This window comes from Molossus molossus, unplaced genomic scaffold (genome assembly GCF_014108415.1).
Source record: "Molossus molossus isolate mMolMol1 unplaced genomic scaffold, mMolMol1.p scaffold_m16_p_8, whole genome shotgun sequence".
NCBI classification, from domain to species: Eukaryota; Metazoa; Chordata; class Mammalia; order Chiroptera; family Molossidae; genus Molossus; species Molossus molossus.
In genome coordinates, this window is record NW_023425402.1 from 62373290 (window position 1) to 62395570 (window position 22281).

The 22281-nt window shown below is 36.3% G+C and overlaps 1 protein-coding gene across 5 annotated transcripts in view; it reads left to right on the top strand.

Moving 5' to 3' along the window:
- The window catches only part of MAP3K7 (mitogen-activated protein kinase kinase kinase 7), a 68314-nt gene extending 58957 nt beyond the window's left edge, over positions 1 to 9357 (top strand). For 3 of the 5 annotated variants that reach the window (XM_036248356.1, XM_036248358.1, XM_036248359.1), the window contains exons 15-17: positions 4372 to 4433; positions 5395 to 5510; positions 7675 to 8657. In XM_036248356.1, coding sequence (XP_036104249.1) covers positions 4372 to 4433; positions 5395 to 5510; positions 7675 to 7855 — 359 coding nt within the window. In that variant the 3' untranslated portion in view covers positions 7856 to 8657. Of the gene's footprint in view, positions 1 to 4371; positions 4434 to 5394; positions 5511 to 7674; positions 8658 to 9235 lie in introns of those variants that run through there. The other 2 variants (XR_004957617.1, XM_036248357.1) reach the window with 2 other exon arrangements.
- Positions 9358 to 22281: the final 12924 nt, after the last annotated feature.

A 22281-nucleotide genomic window follows, 5' to 3' on the forward strand; every position in this document is an offset into this window, starting at 1 on the left:
GAAACATTGATACGAGAGACACATCAACTCATTGCCACCCACACAACCCCAACCAGAGCTGGGGACAAAGTGCAACCGAGGTACGTGCCCTTAGCGGGAACCAAACCCAGGACTCTCTGGTCCCTGGGCCGATGCTCTAATTGCTGAGCCAAACTGGCCAGGGCTTAAAGATCTAAGATACCACGTACTTTAGTGAGAAAAATATTTCTGATTATGACATTTTAAATAATAGGAAAACTTCATTTTTGTAATATAAATAGTTGTTAAATAGACCTTTAAAAGCCAGTTAAGAGTTATTAAAACTCTGTAACATGAATAACTAACTGGTCAAAATACTAGTATTAAAATATAGTGATGGAATAGTTTCATTATGGGCCTTCAGGAAATTATGTGCCATAGTGGAATTAACTTTTCCTTCGCATTAGAAGAATACCTTGATAACACTTAGCAGTATGCTCCTATAAAAATAATTATTTATATGCTATGATGTCAGAGAAAGAACAGTGATCTCTTAGACCTAGGTTTAATTTTCCAATTTTATATAAGATCAAGTATATTATTAATAGTGGCAATTAAATTGAAATTAAAAAGTCATCTCTCTTTGTTTACAAACTAAAATACTGCTTATAAGTATTTATAAATATTTGGCATGGTTTAGTTAAATTTATAATTTAATTTAAAAAATTAACTGGGTGGCTTTTGTCTGTGTCATGTAAGAAAGAACTATGTTTAGCCAGCAGTGTCCTCTCTAGTTTTAGTAAGTTTAAATTTAGCGGTAGCAAAAACTCTTCTAAGTTTCACCCCTAGCACAGCCCAACCTAGGATTGCTCAGAACATTTACCACTATTTAGCACATGTGCAGAATTTATCACAATGTGCTTCTCAGAGGCAGACAGGGAAATGCTCTGGACAGATTTCATCATTAACGGTCGGGTAATACCAGCTCTTTTTGGTTCCTAAACCATCTGGTGAGGGAGTGCTCTCCCTGACATTACAGCTTTTACCTAAACCTGGTACTCAACATGGCGGGCTTCCTGACTTCAGCTGAGCCTAATCTCAACGTGTAACAGACTGTGAGTGCGTGAGGATAAAATCAGAATCCTCTCATGTCCATCTTGCTTAACTGCTGTGTTTCCACGTCATGTTTTCTCACCCTTCAACTCCCATCTCACTGTTTTTCTTTTCTGGAACCTAAACTACCACAAAAGATCAGTAGCTAGAAATCATATATAGATTCAGCTTGTTATGTTAACTGATTTTTTTCTTTGCTTTGAAATTATTGCAAATATGCAGTTACCATTTTTAAATAATGTTGAATACAATTTTAGAAGTTGAGGCTCTGGTTTATGTTTATAATTTATGAAGCTTTGGACAATTTCTAAGAAAAGTATTGATAATTAAGCTAATAGAATAAATTACAGGGACGAAATAGGTAAAGCTTTTTCTTTGCCGGCCCCACTGACTCAGGAAAAAGTCCGAAGTGCATACATAAATTAAAACAACCTAATTAATTAGGTTTTTTTTTTTTTTTTTAAAGGGAGAGCTTTCTGTGTATTTTCCAGAGAAAAATAAAGAGCAGGACAATTTAATAATCATAGCACATAATGAGTGCTCTTGGGTTTCTATTTATAATATAATAGAGATTTAAAAAAAGAAAAGACAAATGTACCATAGACAAGCTAATGAGAGAGCTGCCGAGACCTAGTCCACGAAGCCACAGAGCTTGGGAAAACGCGACTGGAGAGTTGCTTAGTACTTGACCAAGGTGGAAACACAAGACATGCCTATTGCCGCAATCTGATTAGAGCATCAGAATACTGACACATAAAAATAAAGTCATCATGCTGTGTAATAAACTAAATTTGTAGTGCAAGTTGAGTTTTGTAATAGTTAAGACAGAAATCAATTAGGTAAGACCTGTCATAGTGTGCAGTTTTTTTGTAAAATTGAGAGACTTCTTTAGTCATAAAGCAGAAAAAGGACATTTCACATGAAAGGAACATGTACCTGGGAATATGAGATGGTTATATAAGTATTGTTATATATAAGATGGTTATATAAGTATTTGAGGGGCCAGAAAAGATATGTATATTTTTTTATCCTCACCTGAGGACATTTTTGCATTTATCTTCAGATAGAGCGGGAGGAAGAGAGAGAGAGAAACATCGACATGAGAGAGACATCGACTGGTTGCCACCCACACAACCCCAACTGGGGCCAGGGACAAACTGCAGCTGAGGTACGTGCCCTTAGCAGGTACCGAACCTGGGACTCTGGTCCACAGGCTGATGCTCTAACTGCTGAGCCAGTTTTTCCTATAAAGTCAAGGAGAAATCATTTATTTGTTTTTTTAATTTATTTATTAATCCTCCTCCGAGGATATGTTTATTAATTTGAGAGAGAGAGACATCATTGTGAGAGTGAAACATTGATTGGTTGCTTCCTATATGCTCCCCAACCAAGGATCATACCTGTAACCTGGGTGTGTACCTTGACCAGGAATCAAACCTGAAGACCTTTCAGTGTGTGGGACCATGCTCCAACCAACTGAGACACACTGGCCAGGGCAAGGGGAAATCATTTTTAATCCATTTTCACTTTGTGGAAATAATGTTCCATGGGGACATAGTTTCGAACTGCTTTTGGGAATGAGGAGAGGGTTGGTCAGAAAGATAACCAATTAATTGTACCTCTGATTTAGCCAATTCAGAAAAACATGTTAATGTATAATTTTAGGATAAATGAGGCTCTCCTAGGCAATACTCTGTTATTCTTTCTTTAATAAACATTACATTTCAATCTGAAGTACATACTGCCTTCCCTTCCTCATTCTCCATTTAGTATCAATAACAAGAATAATAACCATTACCACCATGTGTTGTGTGCTTACCCAATGCCAGTATTGCATGGTATTTCTTACGTGATTCTATCATTTGGACTGATTGAGCTTAGCTTTTGGAGTTACTTGCAAGCACATTCTCAATAGTTTAAAAAAAAAAAGCTAGAGTACCACTCAACAGTAAATTAAGAAGTTACTAAACCATCAAACTCTTAGTGTTTTATTGCATTGGATGCAGTGCCTTGCTTTTATCCTGACCTTGCATTTATCCACACTACTCTTTCAACGAGTTACTTGTCAGAAAAAGAGCTGAACGGCAGCTCACTTGCGGAGTTCATTTGTTGTCTGCTAACAGTGGGAAAGCAAATACTTCTGAAATAGAAAATTCCTTATTCAGTTATCCTGCCTGCTTCCAGAACTACTATACATAGATGTTTATGTTGGGAAGAGACCATTCTATACTTCTCACACAAATAAAGCAGTTTTATCTCTTTTGAAACACAAGCAGAAGCTATCTGTTCAAATAGTTGGATAAAATTTAGTTATTTGAATTAACCCATTTAACTGTTTGCCCATGACTTTAAGCCACAATTTTCATAGTGTAATATACTCCCATCAATAACATCTCTCATTTCTGTAGTGATTCTCATTAGGAGGGGTGGGATTGGGGGCTCACACTACAATTTACACACATGAAGGTGATCCACTGGAAGGCAGTGTGTCTGTTGCTTTCCCATTTTCCCCATTAAGAAGCACTAGTGTTTCCAGAATTGACACAGCCTTATAATATACCTAGCATGATCAGGGGAAGGAAGAGATGTGGGTTTGATTAGGTAGATCTATGTCTGTGAAGACTAAAATGTAAAGGGCATGATTCTGAATATAAAGAGTACTGTAGTCATGGTTCTGTATAACAACAAAAGTGTTAAAACAGTGATGTAAATTTAAGTGCTGAATTAACTCTGACAAAAAGACACAGGTTTTCTAGGGCATGGTTTAACCCTTTTAAAAGATTGTTACATTAGTGTATCACTGTTATTGTTTTTTGTTTTTGTTTTTTTATTTACTGAATACAGAGAGGAAGGGAGAGGGAGAGAGAGAGAGAGAAACATCAGTGACAGAGAACATCAATTGGCTGCCTCCTCCATGGCCCCCACCGGGGATTTGGCCCACAACCTGGGCATGTGCTCTGTCTGAGAATCGAACCGGCGACTTCTTGATACTCAACCACTGAGCCCCACCGGCTGGGCCCGGGTTAATTTTTAATTAAACAAGGACTTAAAAGCTTTAATGTTATTTCATTTATAGCCAACTTAAATTATAAGTATGTGAGTATGGTTGCATTCTAATTATCTGGTAATTGGATATTCTTTGTTTAGAATTCAAAACTAAACTCTTTATTACCGGTAACAATAACTTTTATGTGTTCTTTACTTTAGGGAAAAAATACCAATATTTCATGCATGCTTTCCTGCTTTTGTTAATATAATTTATGTGACAGAAAATAAATAAAATACATGCTTGAATTACAGATACCAATGGATCAGATAACTCCATCCCAATGGCTTATCTTACACTGGATCACCAACTGCAGGTAAGGTAATACTGTACTTTCTCAGTTAGCATTTACTTTTTCTTAGAAAAAGTTTAGAGAATTTATCTTTAAAGGTGACATTTGTGTTTCTGTTGTTGTATATTCATTTTTTTATGCTTTTTGTTAGCCTCCTTAATCTTGTTAAAATAAATTCTTTCAGTTACATTAATCAAATTTAAAATTGGCAGTATCCTAAGTTCTTATCCTAACAGTCATGTTAAAATACTGTCATATCTTTTTTGTTGTTGTAAATCCTCACCCAAGGATATTTTCCATTGATTTTTTTTTTAGAGAGAGTGGAAGGGAGAGAGAGAAAGAGAGAAACATCGACATGAGAGACACATTCATAGGTTGCTTCCCACCGGACCCTGACGGGGGCTGGGGATCAAACCTGCAACCCAGGTATGTGCCCTTGACTGGAATGGAACCCAAGACCCTTTGGTCCGTGGTCCGATGCCCTAACCACTGAACCAAACCTCCCAGAGCAAAATACTCTCATATCTTTATGATTTTCAAAAATAGCATTTGTATTCTTTAATTTTAGTGCACAAAAATACAAAATTCATATAAGCTTATTTCTGTGTAATAAATTTTGTGATACATTGTCATGTTCATAGTGACTGAAAATATATGTGATGGATTTCAGTGTCTCCTCATGGGTATCAGAACAATAAACATCTTTTGGTATAATGTAGTTTGACAACCTAAAATGTAAAACCAGAGGCCAAGAGTTCTCGAGTCTGGTTCTCTGGAACAACGACTGTTAAAACAGCAAGTGTAAATTTAAGTTCTGAGTTAATTCTGACAAAAGTACACAGATTTTCTAGGGCATGGTTTAACACTTATTTTTAAAAGATTATTACTGTAGTGCTATAAAAATATATCACAGTCACTGTCTTAACTCTTAGCTAGATGTGGAGATTTGATTTAATTAGTTTTAACATTTTTTATTTATTTTCAGCCTCTGGCACCATGCCCAAACTCCAAAGAATCTATGGCAGTGTTTGAACAGCATTGTAAAATGGCACAAGAATATATGAAAGTTCAAACAGAAATTGCATTGTTATTACAGAGAAAGTAAGTTATCTTTTATTAATAAAAATTAAAACTCAGTATTTTGTGTTTGAAATATGTTAATGTGTAATATTGTTTGAAGACATGAAAACTTTATCATTTTTAGAATTAATCATTAAGCATATTTCTAACTTGGAGATTTTGTGTATGTTTATTTTTAAGCATCCTTAGGCTATGTTTCATGTAAAATTCAACCCTTTCGACTATGTCATATTATTTAGCACTAAGGAAAGTAAACTGGTGCTACATAAACATGTTTTATACTCTCAGCATTTTAAAATTAAAAGCTCTTTAAAAGATTTCTTATAAAGATTTGGTTTTTTTTGGACATAAGTAAAATAATTTGATTTACTAATGTTTAGTTGTGCTCTGTCTTAGAAAAATTTTGTAGATATGCTCTTTCCCAGCATATGGTTAGTAGAATAGAATTACTTGTTAGTGGGCTTTATTTCATATCTTATGAGTGTTTTTCAGGGGAGTTTTATAATCACATGTATTTTATATGAGAGTTATAGACTTCCTTTCTGTCTTTTTAAAGAAATACAGTACAATTTTTGTGCTCTTTTATATGCATTTTTATTTTTTTTAAAAAAAGCTTTAGTTTGGCCCAACCAGTGTGGCTCAGTGGATTGAGCATCACCCATTTACTGAGAAGTCCAGGTTCGATTCCTGGTCAGGGCACATGCCCGGGTTATGGGCTGGATCCCTAGGAGGGTGTGTACAAGAGGAAGCCGATCGATGTTTTTCTCTTATCAATGTTTCTATCTCTCTCTCCCTTCCTCTCTCTCTAAAAAAGTCAATAAAAACATATTTTAAAAAATAATAATAAATAACAAAGATTTAATTTGTTTAAGTATGACCCTTATGAAATTTTATATCTCTGAAGTTGATTTATAGTAGTAACTAAAATGAAGTATTGTGGTAAAACATCATGGAAACTACACACACACAAACACACGGTAACAGAATTTTCTCTGTTAATTTTAATCAAATAAAAATTCTTGTTTCCTGAAGTAATCTGTGGGAAGTTTTCTGTTTGTACTTCCAAGAAAAATGGAAAATAGTTTAATCACAATTTACTAATAATAGTGATTTGATTTCAAATTAATATCTTAAAGGCGAGGCTAGATAGGAAATAAATGCAGGGTGGCACAAAAGTAAGTTTACAGTTGTGAGCACGCAAAACAGTTTTATTCATTTATTATTTATTAATTGTTTTATTTTCCATACTGACAACAGTAAACCTACTTTTGCCCCACCCTCTATTAGAGTCTGCAAATCGTAGAACTAATTATGGAACTGTTGGCCCTTCCTATTAAAGCAAACTTTGTATTTCTTATTTCACATGTTTAATCTATACTTTTTTCATACTTCAATCGTTTGAAAGAGAAGGTTTGTGCTGGAAAAAGCAAATAGTGATTGGGGGATGTGGAAACTATTGGCAGTTTTAAATACTTACTTTACCTGAGAAATATTACTAGGAAATCATTTTGAGGACTTTATTTGGGTATATCCAGTAGCCTCACTTCAGGAGTTAATACTTAATATCCCCCAAGTAAGGAGACTTTTAAAACTGTATTAGGCTATAAAATATAGAAGACTCTGAGGGTCTTCCCTGAAAATGTTTGCAAACATGCAGTTTAGAAGTGGTACTTTGTATTGTTCTCACTGTTTTTAATTAGGAACGAGATTTAAGTTTATAGCATCTATTTTAATTAGCTTGCAAATATTTTGTTAGCTACCAATTTGTACTGTAGTTAAATAGGATTGTGACTACAGACTATGAGTATAAAAGTGAAATGTGAAAGGTAAAAACTTCAAGTATTATTTTCCTGTAGTCAAATGAAGCCCTTCCCGGCCTTTTTTCCTTCCTTCCTCCACAAAAAGGATAGCAAATGAAAATTTCTGAAACTTTTACTGTACTATTTTATCTGTTTTTACTAAATATCTAAGTGTAGTTACTTATTAAAGGAATTATGATATTTGTATGGTTACACCAGAAAAGTAATTGATAGTTTCCATTCCAGCCCATAAATATATTTGAGTGGTATACCCAAGATGGTAGATCCAGAATAAAAGTTATAATTCATTGAACTTCCATCATCAGCTATTAAGGTATGACTTTCTCCATTATGTAGAATATCTTACTACTGGTATTTGTTTTTAGGCAAGAACTAGTTGCAGAACTGGACCAGGATGAAAAGGACCAGCAGAATACATCTCGTCTGGTACAGGAACATAAAAAGCTTTTAGATGAAAACAAAAGCCTTTCTGCTTACTACCAGCAATGCAAAAAGCAGCTAGAGGTCATCAGAAGTCAGCAGCAGAAACGACAAGGCACTTCATGATTCTCTGGGACTGTTAAATTTTAAAATATGCAAAGAAAGACTTTTTTTTTTAAGGAAAAAAAAAACCTTTATAATGACAATCATGCGTGTTAGCTTTTTGGCGTGTTCTGAATGCCAACTGCCTATATTTGCTGCATTTGTTTCATCTTTTATTTTCCTTTTCTCATGGTGGACATGCGGTTCACCTGTCTCCTTGCATAACATGGGGGCATCTATAACTTGAATAAGCAGCAGTTCTCAGCTTCAAAACAGATGCATGGACCGTGGCGTATATGCGTGCTCTTTGTGTGAAGGCTAGCCTAACAAAAACAGGAGGTATCAAACTAGCTGCGACGTGCAAACATCCTTTTTTTTTTTTTTGAGGTGGAACCTCAGGAATTATTTTGTTCTTGTATCTCATCTCAAAAAAATTAATACATTTTTTTCCCCTAAAGATGGTATATACCAAGTTAAAGACAGGGTATGGTAAATCTAGAATAATTGGTGGTGCATTTTAGAAATGCAGAAGCTTTAGGGATAGTTCAAAGTGAGGGCTTTGATGCCAGCATCCTTGGATCAGTACTGAACATAGTTTCATCTATAAAATATTTAAAGGTAAGTGGTGGCTGCTGTACTTATTAAAAGCATATTTCATTAGACTAAAATTTGAGTATGATACATTAAAGTGGAACCCTTTTTATAAGGTATAAAGATTTTTAATTATGTGATGGCATGTTTGTGTGTTGAAACTGTAAAGCTTTTATGACTCTAATAATATCTCTTAAATGAAATTAAAAGGTAAATGAACACTATCCAACTTAAATGATCATTCCTTCCTGCCATGATTATTGGATTGGTTTACTGTATATTTGAAAAACTGAAGAGAAATAATGGAAGATGGAAATAATTGTTCCAGCAAAAGGGCTTGCACTTAGATACTTCTACGATACCAAATGCATAAAAATCCTGGGAAATGGAGAAGTGTTAGTAAGGAAATTAAAGAAGTAATTATAAATTTATCAAGTATCATTTATTGATATTGGAATAGTTGGTTTTCCTTGCAAGCCCATTCTAGAATGCCTGCTGCCTTTCAATACTCAAATTTCAACACTTATAATAAGAGAAATTTTATATTGTTAACAATAACTTTGCCACCAACTTTGAAAATAAAAGTAATAATAAAACTTCATTGAAATAATAGGCTATATAACATCTATTTTTTCAATTGGTATTAAAATAAATCATATTTTGATACCAGTACAAGGTGTCTTTTAAATAAGGATGTCATCAACCTCATTTTTATAGCATTAATGTTTTTGGAAGAAAAAATTTAAAATGAAAGCATAACTGATGTGATTATTAGAATTATATTGTGATTGTATTGTAGTTTTGCTCTTTCAGATAAGCAGGTTGATCTAAGAAGTTATCAAAACTATTCTTTAAATAGCTAAAGCAGGTAACTTTTCTTTCATTATTTTTTCCTCCTCCTACTGAGTTTTATAATGTATTCTTTGTGTATACAAGCAATAAAGGTAAAGGACAGTTTGTACTAAACTGTGTCATTTTTAGCTTCTTCAAAATTTGTTATTAAGTTTCTAGTAAATGAATGTCTACCATCGCTTCATTTAAACACAGAGGGTTATCATTTCCAAATAAGTTGATTACCTAACTGAAAGTAATATTGGTTTTTAACATATTAATAGTAAAATAAAATTGGCACAGAAAATAACTGTAGACCTAAGGAACAGCATAACTTAGCCATAGCATTTCTGCTTGTATATACATCTTTCACTCCACCAAAAGGGACCTAGGCAGTGTTTAGAGACTTTTCTGATTATCAGAGGAGATATCCAAGCATGGATACTAAGGCTTGCTTTTTCCATTATGATTTAGCATTCTAGATTTTTATTTCATTTCTTAATCATTAATATGTTTTTGCTCTATATTACATACTTAAGGGGAAAAAATATATTGTTACTATTGCATGCAGTCACTTCATAAATATATCCCAGTAGGTAAATGGAAAAAAAATAGTAGTTTTAATTGTGATGCCAAATGCAAAAAAAAGGCTTTTGCACACTTGCTTGTTTGTTTACAGTAAGTTCCTGGGGATTTTCAGTACTTTAACCATCCTAGACACTGAGTGCAGTTCAGCCTTACTTGATATTTTAAATAGTTGTGTTGCCAAGCTCATGGTTTTTTAAGTCCTGACTATCTTTGATGATCAGAGAAAACAATTGCAGTGATTATTGAAATTCATAGCCAGTTTTATCAGTGTCCTCTCCCATCAAACCTTCAGAGAGATGTTAACAAGGAGCCAGACTTTTTTAAAATTCTGGCTTTACCATTTGTTGTAATCCTTGTTTCTTGGGTGGAAATAACTAACAGACGAGTGGCTAAAAGTCTTTAGTCTAAGAAATCCATGAGCAGTCCCTGAATAAGCCAGAATTACATTTTGTTCTTGCCTCCAGGGAAAGAAACAAAGCTTTTCTCTAAAATAGAGGTAAGCACTCCTCAGCCATAAAAGTACTTTTTGAGTCAAATAAAAATTAGTTCAGAATATTTACCTTAATAAAATTAGTTCCGAATATTTACCTTAAACTCCAACAGCATAAAAAAAGGACGTGGAAACCGGAAAAAGAACCAATCAGAAATGAAGGATACAATAACTGAAATGAAGACTAAATTACAGGCAATCAACAGTAGAGTAGATGAATCAGAGAATCAAATAGCAATTTGGAACATAAAGAAGCAGAAAACACCTAATCAGAACAACAAAAAGAAAAAGGAATCCCCCCGCCCCCAAATGAAGATAGCGTAACGAGCCTTTGAGACAACTTGAAGTGTACCAATATTCACATCATTGGGGGTGCCAGAGAAGAGAGAGAGCAAGAAATTGAAAACCTCTTTGAAAAAAAATGACAGAAAACTTCTCTAACCTGGTGAAGGAAATGACCATAGAAGTCCAGGAAGCATAGAGTCCCAAACAAGATGAACGTCAAAAGGTCCACAACAAGATACATCATAATTAAAATGCCAAAAGTTAAAGGCAAAGAATCTTAAAAGCAGCAAGAGAAAAGCTGTCGGGTTACCTACAAGGGAGCTCCCATAATACTGTCAGCTCATTTCTCAACAAAAACGTTGCAGGCTAGAAGAGATTGACAAGAAAAAGCGAAAGTTCATTACCTTCAAACTAGTATTTTAAGAAATAATGGATCTTCTTGACGAGGAGGAGGAAGAAGAAAAAAGATAAAAAGATTGCCCTGGCCGGTTTGGCTCAGTGGTTAGAGCATCCGCCTGTGGTCCAGAGAGACCCGGGTTCAGTTTCCGCTAGGGGCATGTACCTCGGCTGCAGTTTGTCCCCGGTCCTGGTCAGTCGTGTGGGTGGCAGGCATTCGATGTGTTCCTTTCGAATCAATGTTTCTCTCTCTCTGTGTGTTCCTCTCTCTCCCTCCCACTCTACCTGAACAAAAGATGGGAAAATGTCCTTGGGTGAGGATTAAAAAAAGATAAAAATATTAATAATAAATGGCCATAAAAAAAAAAATTTGCCCTAGCCAGATGGCTCCATTAATTGGAGCATCATCCTGTATACAAAAGGTACAGGTTCAATCCTGGGTTGGGGCTTATACAGATAGCAACTGACCAGTGTTTTTCACATTGATGTTCCTGTCCCACTCTGTCTCTCTCTTTCTCTCCCCCTTCCTCTTTCCCGAAAATAAACACAAACATATCCTTGAATGAAGATTAAAGAGAAAAAGAACAAAATCATACCATTTATAACAGCGTGGATAGACTTAGAGGGCATTAAGCTAAGTGAAAAAGTCAGAGAAAGTCAAATACTATATGATTTCACTTATATGTGGAATCTGAAGAACAATATAAACAAAACAGAAACAGACTCAGATTCAGAGAAGAGATTGATGGTTGCCAGAGAGGAGAAGAGTTTGGGGAGCTGGTGAAAAAGGTGAACAGATTGAGAAATGAACTACAGGTTGGTGGTTACAAAGTAGTCATGGGAATATAAAGTATAGCATAGGAAATATAACCAATAATATTATAATTGTGTGTGGTGCCAATTTGGTACTGGAAATATCGGGGATATTTTGTAAAGAATATGATTGCTTAACCACTATGTCGTACACGTGAAACTAATACAAAACAATAATGAATGTAAAGTGATTGAAAAACAATTTTTTAACTTAAATACATTACAAAAAAAATTGCTGTATAGCAACATAGCATATTGAAGAGATTTGTTTAAGTGTTGTTACAAATGTTTGACTATTTTTGCTGAAGTATTCTAGGATATTGAATGTCTTTTTTTCCTCCAAGTTTTTTATTTTGTTTTTGTTAGAATAGTTTATTGATTTTTAGAGAGGGAGAAAGAGAGAAAAACATCTGTATGAAAGCGCAATGGCTGACTTCAGCACACTCCCTGCTGGGGATGGAGCCCGCAGCCTCCTGGTGCATGGGACAATGCCCAACCAACTGAGCCACACTGGTGAGAGCGCCTTCAAGTCTCTTTAAGTTCCTAGTTTCAGCTCTTCCCTGTAGTCAGAGATCACAGGCCGTGCCTGTGAAACTTTGTTTCTTTTTGTAGGTGTAAGGTTTGCAGCAGTCAACTCTCTTCAAATGATAGGATGTTCCCCTCTATCATTTAGAGCATTTTATGTAAAATGATGTAATTCAAAAATCCTTGTACATACTGTATAATTAAAGGAAGGTTTTCAGATTTATTTTTGTTTATAATAAAATTTAGATTGTTATTCTAAACTTGTTACTAAAGATGGTGAATAATTTATGTCAGCAAATGGGCTGTAAGGTGTTCTGCTCCAGCAGTATACTTACCTTACATAAAATCGAATAAATACTTAAAAATCAGTACTTATAATACTACCACTGTTGTAACATAATGATTTTTTTGTTGTTGTTACAGATATTTCTTTTTGTACCCCATTGACACCCTCCTCCCCATCCCCCCCCCGCCCCATCCCCGGCTTTGTTGTCTATGTCCATTGGTTATGCATACATGCATATAAGTTCTGTGGTTTATCTCTTCCCACCCCCCACCACCCTCTCTTCTGAGGATTGTCAGTCTGTACCCTACTTCTGTGTTTTGGGGTCTACCCTATTCCTCAGACTGTTATATTCATTATATTCCATATATAAATGAGATCATGTGGTATTTGTCTTTTCTGCTTGTCTTGTTTCACTTAGGATAATACTTTTCAGGTTGCTCCATGTCATCTCAAAGGATAAGAGATCTTTCTTCCTTACAGCTGCATAGTACTCCATTGTGTATGTGTGCCACAGCTTTTTTATCCACTCATCTACTGATGGACACTTGGGTTGTTTCCAGATCTTAGCTATTGTAAATGGTGCTGCTATGAACATGGGGGTACATATATTCTTTCTGATTGGTGTTGCAGGCTTCTTAACGTATATTCCTAGAAGCGGGATCACTGGGTCAAATGGCAGTTTAATTTTTAATTTTTTGAGGTAACACCATAGTGTTTTCCATAGTGGCTGCACCAGTCTGCATTCCCACCAGCAGTGTACAAGAGTCCCCTTTTCTCCACACCCTCACCAACACTTCTTGTTTGGTGATTTGTTGATGGCGACCGTTCTGACAGGTGTGAGGTGATACCTCATTGTTGTTTTAATTTGCATCTCTCTGATGAGTAGTGATGTTGAGCATTTCTTTATATGTCTCTTGGCCATTTGTATGTCCTGTTTGGAGAGGTGTCTATTCAGTTCCTCTGCCCATTTTTTCATTGGGTTCTTTGTCTTCCTTTTGTTGAGTTGTATGAGTACTCTCTATATTTTGGAAATTAACCCCTTATCTGATGTATCATTGGCAATGATGTTCTCCTATACATTGGGTTGCCTTTTCATTTTGATGGTTGTTTCTTTTGCTGTGCAGAAGCTTTTTAGTTTGACGTAGTCCCTTGTGTTCATTTTCTCCTTTGTTTCTGTTGCCTTAGGTGATGTATCACTGAAAATTCTGTTGCGTATGTTGTCCGAAATTTTGTTGCCTACATTTTCTTGTAGAATTTTTATGGATTCACGGGTCACATTTAAGTCTTTATCCATTTTGAGTTTATTTTTGTGTATGGTGTAAGTTGATGGTCTGGTTTCATTTTTTTGCATGTAGCTGCCCAATTTTCCCAACATCATTTATTAAAGAGGCTGTCTTTACTCTACTGTATGCTCTTGCCACCTTTGTCAAATATTAATTAAGCATATTGCCTTGGGTCCATTTCTGGGTTCTCTATTCTGTTCCACTGGTCTATATGCCTGTTCCTGTGCCAGTACCAGGCTGTTTTGATTACAGTTGCTTTGTAGTATAACCTGATATCTGGTATTGTGATTCCACCTACTTAGTCCTTCTTTTTCAAAATTGCTGTGGCTATTCGGGGTCTTTTTTTAGGTTCCGTATGAACTTTTGAAGTATTTGTTCTATTCTGTGAAATATGTCACTGGTATTTTGATGGGGATTGTATTGAATCTATAGATTGCTTTGGGTAATATGGACATTTTAATGATGTTAATTCTTCCAATCCATGAACAGGGTATGTGCTTCCACTTTTTTATATCTTCCTCTATTTCTTTTTTCAATGACCTGTAGTTTTCTGCAAATAGGTCCTTTACTTCTTTTGGTTAAGTTTATTGCTAGGTATCTTAATTTTTTTGCCGCGATGGTAAATGAGATTGTTTTCTTAGTTTCTCTTTTTGTGAGTTCATCATTGATGTATAGGAATGCTGTCGATTTCTTGATGTTAATTTTGTATCCTGCTACTTTTCCAAATTCATTTATTAAGTCTAGTAGATTTTTGATGGAGTCTTTAGGGTTTTCTATGTATAATATCATGTCATCTGCAAATAATGACAGTTTCACTTCCTCCTTTCCAATTTGGATCCCTTTTATTTTTTCTTCATGTCTGATTGCTGTGGCTAAGACTTCCAGTACTATGTTAAATAAGAGTGGCAAAAGTGGACGACCCTGTCTTGTTCCTGTTCTTAAGGGAAATGTTTTTAGTTTTTGCCCATTGAGTATGATGTTGGCTGTAGGCCTTTCATATATGGCTTTTATTATATCGAGATATGATTTCTCTATTCCCACACTGCTGAGCGTTTTTATCAGAAATGGATGCTGGATTTTGTCAAATGCTTTTTCAGCATCTATTGATATGATCATGTGGTTTTGTTCTTCATTTTGTTTATGTGGTGTATCACATTTATTGATTTGCAGATATTGTACCAGTCTTGCATCCCTGAGATGAATCCCACTTGGTCATGGTGAATAATTTTTTTGACGTATTGCTGGATCCGATTTGCTAGTATTTTGTTCAGGATTTTGGCATCTATGTTCATCAGGGATATTGGCCTGTAGTTTTCTTTCTTTGTAGTGTTTTTTTTTTTTTTTTCTGGTTTTGGAATTAGAATTATGCTGGCCTCATAAAACAAGTTTGGAAGTCTTCCTTATTAAATTTTTTGAAATAGTTTGAGGAGAATGGGTGTGAGTTCTTTTTTGAATGTTTGGTAAAACTCCCCCGTGAATCCATCTGGGCCTGGGCTTTTGTTTGCTGGGAGAATCTTGATTACCTCTTCAGTTTCCTTAGTTGTTATTGGTCTCTTCAAGTCTTCTTTCTCTTCCCAGTCCATTTTTGGGACACTGTGTGTTTCTAGAAATTTGTCCACTTCGCTTAGAATTTGTTACCATATAATTATTCATAGTAGCTGTTAACGATCTTTTGTATTTCTGTGGTGTCAGTTGTTACTTCTCTTTCATTTCTGATTTTGTGCATTTTGGTTATCTCACTTTGTTTCTTGGTGAGTCTAGCTAAGGGTCCATCCAATCTTGTTTATCTTTTTGAAAAAACAGCTCTTTGTTTCATTAATCCTTTGAATTGTTTTTTTGGTCTCTATGTCATTTATTTCTGCTCTGATCTTTACTATTTCCTTCCTTCTACTTGCTCTGGGGTTTTCTTTTTGTTTGCTTTCTAGTTCTTTAAGTTGTGAGGTTAGACAGTCAATTAGAAATTTTTTTTTGTTTTTTGAGGTAGGCCTGTAGTGCTATGAACTTCCCTCTCAGAACTTCTTTTGCTGCATCCCATAGATTTTGTGTTGTTGTGTGTTCATTTTCATTGGTTTCCAGGAAGTTTTTAATTTCTTCCTTGATCTCCTCGGTAACCCATTCATTGTTTAATAATATGCTATTTAGCCTCCATTGTTCAAATGTCTTTGCATGTTTTTGTTGCAGTTGATTTCTAGTTTCATGACATTGTGATCTGAGAAGATGCTTGATATGATTTCAGTCTTCTTCAACTTGTAGAGATTTAGTTTGTGTCCTATCATGTGGTCTATCTTTGAGAATGTCCCATGTGCACTTCAGAAGGATGTGAATTTTGTAGTTTTGGGGTGTAATTCTCTGTAGATAGTATTAACTCCATTTGGTCTAGTGCTTCATTTAGAGTCTCTGTTTCCTTGCTAATTTTTTGTCTAGAGGATCTATCCAGTTTTGTAAGCGGGGTGTTGAAGTCCCCTGCTATGATTGTATTGCTGTCGATTTCTCCTTTGAGGTCCTCCAGAAGATTTTTAATATATTTTGGTGCTCCTATATTGGGTGCATATATTTTTAGCAAGGTTATAGCTTCCTGTTGGGTAGATCCTTTCAATATTATGTAGTAGCCTTCTTTGTCTCTAGTTATGGTCTTCATTTTGAAATCTATTTTATCAGATATGAGTATTGCTACCCCAGCTTTTTTTTTTTTTTTTTTGCTTTCCGTTTCCTTGGCAAATTTTTTTCCATCCCTTCACTTTCAACCTATGTGAGTCTTTTTTTGTGAGGTGGGTCTCTTGTAAACAACATATAGATGAGTCATGCTTTCTTATCTAATCAGCTACTCTGTGTCTTTTTATCAGAGCATTCCGTCCATTTACATTTAAGGTGATTATTGATATGTACTTATGTATTGCCATTTTTGTTTAGTTTGGTTATATTTTTCTTCCTATTTCTTCTACTAATTACAGCAGTCCTTTTAACATTTCTTGTAGTGCTGGTTTGGTGCTAATGTATTCTCTTAGCCTTTCTTTGTCTGGGAAGCTCTTTATTTGACCATCTGAATGGCAGCCTTTTCGGGTAGAGTAGTCTTGGATTCAGATCCTTGTTTTTCATGACCTTGATTACCGCATGCCATTCCCTTCTGGCCTGTAGTGTTTCTTATGAGAAGTCAGCTGAGAGCCTTATGGGGTTTTTTTTGTAGGTAACCTGTTACTTATCTCTTCCTGCTTTTAGGATTCTCTCTTTGTCTTTAATTTTTGGCATTTTAATTACTATGTGTCTTGGTGTGGGACTGTTTGGGTTCTTCTTACTTCAGGCTCTCTGTGCTTCTTGAACTTGAATGCCTTCTTCCTTCACCAAATTAGGGAAGTTTTCTGTCACTATTTCTTTGAATATATTCTCTAACCCTTGCTCATTTTCTTCTTCTTCGGGTACTCCTATGATGCGAATATTATTATGTTTCCAGTTGTCCCACAGTTCTCTTAAGCTGTCTTCCTGTCTTTTAATAGTTTTTTCCTTTTCGTTTTCTGATTGGTTGATTTTTTTCTACCCTGTCTTCTAATTCACTGATCCCGTCTTCACTTTCCTCTACTCTGCTCTTTAGACCTTCCTATTTGTTCTTTATTTCTGATATGACACTCTTGATCTCTTCTTGATGGTTTTTAATTTCCAGTTGGTTTATTTTCTGAATCTCTCTGTCCTTACTCATGCCGTTGAGCTTCCCCAAGATCATGGCTCTGAATTCTAGCTCTGTTAACTTGCCTAACTGCTCCACATTGATATCATCTTCTGTGGAGGTCTCTTGTTCTTTCATTTGGCTTTTGTTTCTGTGTTTCACCATTTTGACTATGACAGTGGGCTTTGGAGCCTGCCAAGTTTTTCCTGTGGGTATTGTTGTTCTGATGTTTGTGGCTCCCTCTCCTGGGTTTAGATGAGTGAGGGAGGACCCACATTAAACACCACTGTCAATTCTAACTTTCCTGGTTAGAGTTGCTAGCCCAGGAAAGGTACTGTTATCCTCTAGCTTTTTGCCTGGAGGCTAGCAGTCCAGGTTACTTGAAGAGTTTTGGGTTCTTAGTTGATTGAAAAACTCCCTCATTTGCTCAGTGTAAGGGGATTTCCCTAGGGTGGGGCAGATCTGGTTGTTTGTAAGCCTCAATTTGCATTTCAATGGCCCACAGTGGGAGGTTGAATCTCTGAGGGAGGGGCTGCTGCCTCTCCCCAGAGCCCTAGGAAGGAGCAATATAGCCACTGTCCTGCATGGCTGCAACTCAGCTAAAGCTCTGAGCACCCTCCAAATCCCGAGTGTCCCCACACAGTTCCAGTCCAGTCTGCCCTCCCTCTGCCGTAGCCCAAGGTGAGTGGCTGTGGATATTTTAGCCTCTGTCCCGCGCTGTGGAGCCACTTGGTAGTTTAACCTGAGGGCGCTGCTCATAGCTAAGGCCACTGCCGAGCTGCCGACTATGGGCTCCCAGCTTCAGTCTCGTGCCTTCACAATTCTACCAGGATCGAGTCAGTGTCCCTGGTTCTATGGTCCTCACAAGCTGCTTTTCTGTTGCTTTTTCCCGTCGATTTGTCTGTGTCATAGTTGTAATTCCAGTTTGGTCCTGGGAGATGGTCTGTGTAGCTTCCATTCACTCCTCTGCCATTTTGGAATCTCTAACATAATGATTTTTTGAGAGAGAGTAATTGGCCATCATCTCCAATTCAGAGTTTTGGTTAAGTGAGTGCCCTTCAAAATCTCAGGGAATTTTACTTTGCATGAAATACAGCATAGCGTGCATTTGCTAAGTGATTTTTCTGATTACAAAAGTGGTTTTTTGGTTTTTTTGGTAATATATCCAAGTTACATTAAGTAACCAACCAACACAGATGTGCGTGCATGCAAACACACACACACACACACTATACCACCATTTTCATAAATTCATTAACATTAACAAATTTTTATTGAGCACCTACTACAAGCCAAGCTGCGATGGCTAATGTCAAGTGACATGTCTATTTTAGTCACATGGTAGTTGGTATTCCTGTTTCACAGATGGGAGAACAGGCTCCTTAAGGTTAAGGTTTGTGCCTGAGTCTGTATTTCTATCTGTTTAAATCAGAATCTTATGGAAGTGGACTCATTAATCTGTGATGTCAAAGAAGAGTATAGGCTCACATCCATTTACTATGGCATGTCATGTGGCCACCCTACTTTCAAGGATGCTAGGAAATGTCTATTTAATGGGAAAAACATGTGCCTAACTAAGAGGTGCCACTGCATCTTCTGAACCATCTCTCCCCACTCTTCATAGTAAAAAGAGAAATAAGAAAAACTGGCCTGTCACAAGAATGCAGAGGTAATTTGCATTTTCATTAGTATCAAAATCTGACCAATATGGTATGCAATACTTCGAGAGTTTACTGTGTTTAACTGATGCAGCTTGGAAAAATAAAACTTCAAAATGGGAGGTTGGAGCATTTTAGTTGGAATACTACTTGGGAATTAAGACATGAAGTAATTTAGATACTCAGAAACAGATAATCTGCCTTAGAAAACAACTTTCAGTTGTATCTCAAATGAATGAATGAATGAATAGAAACTTTGGTAGCTTTCACTTATATGTGGAATTGAATGAACAAAAAGAACAAGATAGAAACAGACTCAGATACAGAGAACAGACTTGACAGCTGTCAGAGGGGAGAGAGTTTGGGAGGTTGGGTGAAATAGGTGAAGGAATTAAGCAGAAAAAGAGAAACTTAGGTAGAACAACTCGTTATTATGAGAAAAATATTAGCCTTAAGAGGGAAATGTTTAACAAACTTAGAGATATTATTAGAAACAGACAACAGAATTTACATTTACTGAGAGGATGCTGTCTCGGGCATTTCTTAAATGTTATCTCTTGTGTTAAAGATAAACTGAAGCCCAAAGATGGTTGAAAACTTGCACAGTTAGTAAATGATGGACTCCAGTTAAAACCCAGGTCATCTAAACTGGCCTGTAAAAATTTCACTTATTTTAGAACTTGTAATACCTTTTCTTACAGACATAAAGGACAGAAGAGCTAGGTTCCTATGTCCATTCAGGAAAGTCTATTTGGTCTTTAATGGAAAAGAGAGATTAATGCCACTGAATATTCCAACAAGGACTAAGAAAGAAAGAAAGAACAACAACAAAAACAAAAACAAAATAGTTAATGTTCAGGTGTTGACATTGTGGTGATTTTACTCTTTTAAAAGTTTTTGCCCATCCTGGCCAGTTAGTTTGGCTCAGCAGTTAGAACGTCAACCCATAGAAAGAAGAGTTGCAGGTTTGACTCTGGTCAAGAGCACGTACCTGGATTGCAGTTTGATCCCCGGCCTACGACAGCCGATCTATGTGTGTCTCTTGCATGGATGTCTCTCTCTCTTTTCCCCTCCCACTCTATCTGAAGATAAATGAAAAAGTGTCCTCGGGTGAAGATTTTTTTAAAAAGTTCTTTTCCTTTTTATTGTATGCTGTGCAGTAAAATTAAAAACCAGGCGGAAGAACACCTTACACATCACTCTGACCATGTTTCTTTGGCAGGAACCCAGGGTCCTTTGCGGTGGCCACAACACTCGGAGCCCTTGCAAGAATCCTACAGGGGCAGCACCCTTCCTCCCTACTGGCCCCAACCTGGATCCCTGCAGGTAGGGCTGGACCTAAGGGGAGGAGATCACAGATTTGAAGATAAAGCACAGTCCTAACAAGAGGAGGTGAAAAATGAATCAGAACTTGAATGGCTTTAAGTTTTGTTTTTTTAAATGCACATTCTGGGGGCACAGCCTCTGAAATTCTACTTCACAATGACAGATGACCCAGGGATATACCCCCCCCACCTCTTGTTTTCCAAGTGATTCTGTTGCACAGACAAATTTGAGAATTGCCTGCACCACAGAGTGGATATAAAGAATATTGCAATTATAATTTTTTTTTAGATCCTAACTCATCTAGTATTGTGAGCTAAAAGGATGAATGTGCAATGTACAATGTTTCTCTGAGTGAGCTGCACTAGCAAATTAATTGAATCCAAGGAGGAGTCCTTGGAACCTCTCATCTGTAGCTGATCAATCAGAAGCACAGGTGACAACCTGGATTTGTGATTGGTGGCTGAATTGGAGTGTGGTGGAGGGCAGTTTCATGGGACTGAATCCTTAACCCAAGGAATCTGATGCTATCTCTGAGTAGTGTCAGAATGGAGTTGACTTGTAGGGTACCCAGCTGGTGTCTAAGAATTGGTTAGTGTGGGAAGGGAACCCACACACCAGAACTGGAGTCAGAATCATTAATGAGTTAAAGAAAGATAAAATCTGCCGTATCCCTGGGATTCACAAAAAGTAAGAGCACGCAGGTAAGGATAAAGTTAGGAAAGATGCAGAGATAGAGCTTTCAAAAGCAATGGAAAGCCAATTCAAAATGCCTTTAGATAAGTGGAGTCTGGGAGGGGGACTGCATTTCTGTGTAAGAAGGAATACTTGAATGTCAGAAAATCAAAAAGTGTTGGATACATGAGCTTTTTCTTTTCCACCACTTCCATCCCTAAGGTGGAAGCAAAGAAAGGAAAGGTGAAATTAGAAATCATTTTATAGGTATATGACTCTACAATTATGTTTATCATAGCAATGAACAAAGACAAAAAAGGTGGCCTAAGTAGGCATTAATCATCAGATTTAATTAGTACAGGTACACCATGTAATACTATATAGACCTTGAAAAGTATGATATAGTTCTATAATGTTGTATAAATCTGTCCAAATTGAGTGCTTCAAAATATTAAAAGGTTGATACACCAAGAAGTGGGGTTAACAATGCAACATTTTTTAATCTCCATGTAATTCATTATAAACAATTTGATGCCTAAAGGACATTTGATATTACTTACAAATAAAATAGAAGGATTAACATGTGATTTCCCACATTTGATAAAACCACTCATCTAAACCAACGGCATGTTAAATAGCTGTCTTTAATTATATCTGAAACATTTTAATTAAATCTAAAACAAAGCAAAGATGCACTATCTTCATATCTTCATTCAACTTTTTGTTGTTGTTGTTGTTAATCCTCACCTGAGGGTATTTTGTTATTGATTTTTAGATAGAGTGGAAGGGAGGAAGGGAGAGAGAGAAAAACATCAATGTGAGAGAGACACATCAATTGGTTGCCTCCCACATGACCCGGACCAGAGCCAGAGATTGAACCTACAACCCAGGTATGTACCCTCAACCTGGAATCGAACCTGAGACCCTTTGGTCTGAGGGCCTACACTCTGATTGCTGAGCCAAACTGGCCAGGGCTTCATTCAACATTTTTTTAAAAGTTTTAATTAATGAAAAACCCCAAAATAGAGTATTTAGTATAAACACTGGA